The sequence below is a fragment of the Oryctolagus cuniculus genome, chromosome 16, assembly GCF_964237555.1.
Source record: "Oryctolagus cuniculus chromosome 16, mOryCun1.1, whole genome shotgun sequence".
In the NCBI taxonomy this organism is placed as follows: Eukaryota; Metazoa; Chordata; class Mammalia; order Lagomorpha; family Leporidae; genus Oryctolagus; species Oryctolagus cuniculus.
The window spans coordinates 68,079,819-68,084,149 of record NC_091447.1 but is presented as its reverse complement, the minus strand read 5'-3'; the positions used below and the strand labels follow the sequence as shown (position 1 = coordinate 68,084,149).

The 4,331-nt window shown below is 45.4% G+C and overlaps 1 protein-coding gene across 1 annotated transcript; it reads right to left on the bottom strand.

Annotated features, from left to right (window-relative positions):
- Positions 1-1,305: 1,305 nt before the first annotated feature.
- LOC138845763 (olfactory receptor 7E178-like) lies at positions 1,306-2,199 on the bottom strand. The gene has a single exon (XM_070059336.1). It carries the CDS (start codon positions 2,197-2,199, stop codon positions 1,312-1,314), a length of 888 nt encoding a protein of 295 aa, XP_069915437.1. The 3' UTR covers positions 1,306-1,311.
- Between the last annotated feature and the right edge of the window lie 2,132 nt (positions 2,200-4,331).

The following is a 4,331-nucleotide window of genomic DNA, read 5'->3' as shown; positions in this document are numbered from 1 at the left end:
CACTTTCACTTATTCCATGATTCCCAACCTCCAGTAATCAACATTTTTGTTAAGATTCAGAATTTTTTATTTAAAATTATCTACTCACAGGAACAAAAGAAAAATAATGAAGTAAATAAAACTAGAGGGATGTATGGGATACCATAAGGAGATATGCCCTATGCCTTATATTCCATATGCCTTAGGAAAATTACACAAAAAATTAGGAAATGGAGTATGGTAGAGAGCCATTTTTAAGAAACAGTGACTCCTATTTGGAGCTTCCTACATTTCAAGAAGTAAGTCCATATACACATTATGAAAGCTCAGTTAACTCCATTAAAATAAATCCAAAGAACTACCACTAAGCCAAATGATAATCAAAATATCCATGTTGCAGAAAAAGAGAATCCTGAAAACAGCAAAGGAGAAGTAACTTATCACATACAATGAAGCTCTAAAACACTACAGACTTTTCAGATTATCTCTAGGGTACCTTAAAATTTCTCACGCCAGGGCCAGGAGCTGTGGCAAAGTGGGTTAAGCTGCTGCCTGCAGCTCTGGCATCCCATATGGGTGCCAGTTCAAGTCCTGTCTGCTCCACTTCTGTTCCAGCTCCCTGCTAATGCACCTGGGTAAGCAACAGAGGATGCCCCAGGTGCGTAGGCCCCTGCCACTCATGGGGGTGACCAAGAAGAAGCTCCTGACCCTGGCTTAGGCCTGGCCCAGCCCTGGCCATTGCAGCCACTTGGGGAGTGAGCAAGTGGATGAAAGATCTCCCTCTCTATCACTACTCCCCAGTCGTGCATGTGTGTGTAACTCTGCTTTCCAAATAAATTTCACTTCAGCCTTCACAGAAGTCAAAAAAATCAGAATCTCTAGTGGGAAGACCCAGGCCTGAGGTTAGGTGAACAACCCTGGTGGTCCATTAAAAAAATGGAGCAGTGATAGGGATCCACACTGAAAACCAGCACAAATAAGTTAGATAGGTTCAAAATGGGATGAAACATGCAGAAGAATTATGGAAAAGATGTCAACTTGAAAAGTTCAGAAAGGGTTGTTCATTTGACCAGGATTCATGGATCATCCATAATAAACTGCAGAGAGTTTTGCAGAGCTAAAGTAGGATTCAGGCATGCAATGGTTAAGATGTATAAAAAATCTGTAATACTCTCCATTCAAAATGGCAAAGGAAGCAATATTCAGACACAAAATTTAGAGAGACGAGAGCCTCATACATCATGTAGTTAGAGGTGAGACTTGTACTTCTAGATGCTTAGTTTTGCTTCCTTTTTCAACCTGCAGTCCAAACACATGGCACAAGGACAGAAATTAGGCTGTGTTGCTGAGGAGCTTCTGTATGGCTCTCTTCAAGTCCCTGTTCCTCAGGCTGTAGATAAAGGGGTTGAGCATGGGGGTGACCAGAGTGTACACCACTGAAGCCCAGGCACCCTGCCCCGGAGAAAGTGAGAAAGTTGAACTGAGATAAACTCCAAGGCCTGTTCCATAAAATAAGCAAACAACTGACACTTGAGAGCCACAGATAGAGAAGGTTTTGTACTTCCCACCTGGTGAGGGGATTCTCAGAATGGAGAACACAACGTTATAGTAAGAGAGGAGGATCTCTGAGATAAGGAGAAAACCATAGATGATGCCAACAAGATATGTGAATACATCATTGGTGAAGGAATCGTAGGGAGTCAGGCTGAGAAGCTGAGTAGGCTCACAGAAGAAATTAGAAATTTCCACTTTCTTAAAGCAGGAATCCCTTAAGACCATCAAATTCTGCAGCAGGGAATACAGAAGGCTGGCCCCAAAGGACACCAAAACTAAGAAGCCACAGCGGCCAGGATTCATGATGGCCTGGTAATGCAGGGGGTGACAGATGGCAACAAACCGGTCACAGGCCATCACGGTCAGAAGCAAAGCATCCATGCATCCACAGATAACAGAGTGAGACATCTGCATCAGGCAGCCCACATAGGAGATGACTGTGCTGTGAGTGTGGATGTCCACAATCATCTTGGGAACCATGGTGGAGGTGAAACCCACATCAGCCAAGAACAGGTTGCAGAGGAAGAAGTATGTGGGGGAGTGGAGGTGGGAGTCTGAGCTGACAGCAAGGATGATGAGCAAGTTCCTGAGCACCATGACCAGGTACATGGACAGGAACAGCCCAAAGAGGAGTGGCTGCAGTTCTGTCATCTCTGAGAAGTCCATGAGGTGGAATTCAGGGACACATGTGACATGTTGTGTTTCAATATAACCTGGGAATCTTTGAAAAGAAAATAACATTAGTATAGGAACAAATGGCTCATGGCCTGTGCCTATATTTTCAACTCAACCCATTATGGGTATAGCACATGAGTAACTCTAAGGTTCTTAGAATAAGAGCTGAGGTTCTGTCCTGAGGACTGGCAAGAAGACAGGCACGGGAATGGGCCAGCTAACCCCTGTGGCACCTCCGGTGATGGAAAGCGCAGGAACAATTCCCACTGGATGGACTGAAAACCTGAAGGGTGGGAGGCACACGCTATTGCCTCGTTCAGTGTTTGGGCAGGGACGGCATTGTGGTGCAGCAGGTTAAACTGCCGCCTGCCACCTGGTATTTCATCTCGGCACCAGTCGAGTCCAGGCTGCTCTGCTTCTAATCCAGCTCCTTGCAAATGCACTTGAGGAAGCAGTGGAAGGTGGTCCGAGTGCCTGGACCCGTGACACTCACATGGGAGACCAGGATGGACTTGCAGGCTCCTGGCTCTGGACTGACGTAGCCCAGCCATTGCAGCCTTATGGGCAGTGAACCAACAGACAGAAGATCTCTCTGTGTCTCTCTCTGTGTCTCTTTGTGTGTGTGTGTCTCTCTGTGTGTGTCTCTGTGTGTGTGTGTCTCTGTGTGTGTCTCTCTGTCTCTCTGTCTCTCTCCCTTTCAAATAAGCAAACCTTCTTTAAAACAAAACTAAGGTTCTCACCTGCCAGACATACTGTGTGAAACCCAGGAGAGTTATGTTGGCACAATAAAATAAGACATTTGCTGTTTTTCCCTCACACGAAGAAGTTCCTTTTTAGTTGTGAAAATTTATTTTATTTGAAAGGAAAAGACTGAGATTAAAAGAGCAATGTTGTCCATCCTCTGGTTCACTTCCTAAATGCCCACAACAGCCAAGGCTGGGCCAGGCCAAAGCCGGAAGCTAGGAACTCAGTCCATGTCTCCCACATGTGTGGCAGGGACCCAACTGCTTGAGCCATCACCTGCTGCCTCCAAGGATGCACATTAGTAGGAATTCAGATTCAGAGTGGAGCTAAGATAAAAAACCAGGCCCCACAGTATAGGATACAGACATCCCACATGGCACTAACACCCACCTCAAATTATGAGTGTCATCAACAGAAATGAGAAGACCCTAAATTCTGCCTCTTTTGTGCTTATGAGAAGACTGATATTGAAAACTGGCTTGATTTCTTGAGCACATGAAAAAAAAATTACGATTTATTTATTTTATTCAAAAGGCAGAGTTACAGAAAGAGAAGGAGTGACAGATCTTCCATTCACTGATTCACTCCCCAAATGGCTGCAACAGCTGCAGATGGGCTAATCCAAAGCCAGGAGCTAGGTGCTTCTTCTGGGTCTCCAACATGTATGCATGAGCCCAAGCATTTAGGCCATCCACCGCTGATTTCCCAGGACATTAGCAGGAAGCTGCATCGGAAGTGGAGCAGCCAGGACTTGAACCAGCACCCTATGGGATGCCAGTACTGCTGGCAGAGACTTAACCTAACATGCAACAGTGCCACCCTCTGTGCACATTTTTAAATACTCCCATCACAGCTCATCCTCTACCTTTTGCCCCATGTCATGATGTATTCATCAGTCAAGAAACAGAAACAAATCCAGTTATCATAATGGAGAGAACAGAATATGGGCAATGGGTCCAATAGCTTCTGCAGGACAAAGGCAAAGAAGGAAAAACGTCTGAACAGAAATGGTAACTGAAGAGGCTCTCTCCAACACTGAGGCCTTAGTGGGAGAGAAGAGATGAGTGAAATGCACCACACTTCCAATGTAGTTAAGGTTAGTGACCATGAGTGATGTTTTATTAAAGAAAGGTGGAAAGTAGAGTAGTGATTTTTAAGAGCTCCAACCTGGGGCCTGCACAGTGACACAGCAAGTTAAAGCCCCAGCCTACAGCGCTAGCATCCCATATGTTGAGAGGAACGGTTGTGGAAAGAGAAGCCCAAAAGACATGGAGATGATGATAGATGCCTTCACATGCTGTGACCTGAGGACTGATTCTGGACTTCTTGGAGCTGTCCATTTCAGTTCTAGGAGCACAAGGATGGCAAGGGCAGTGAGA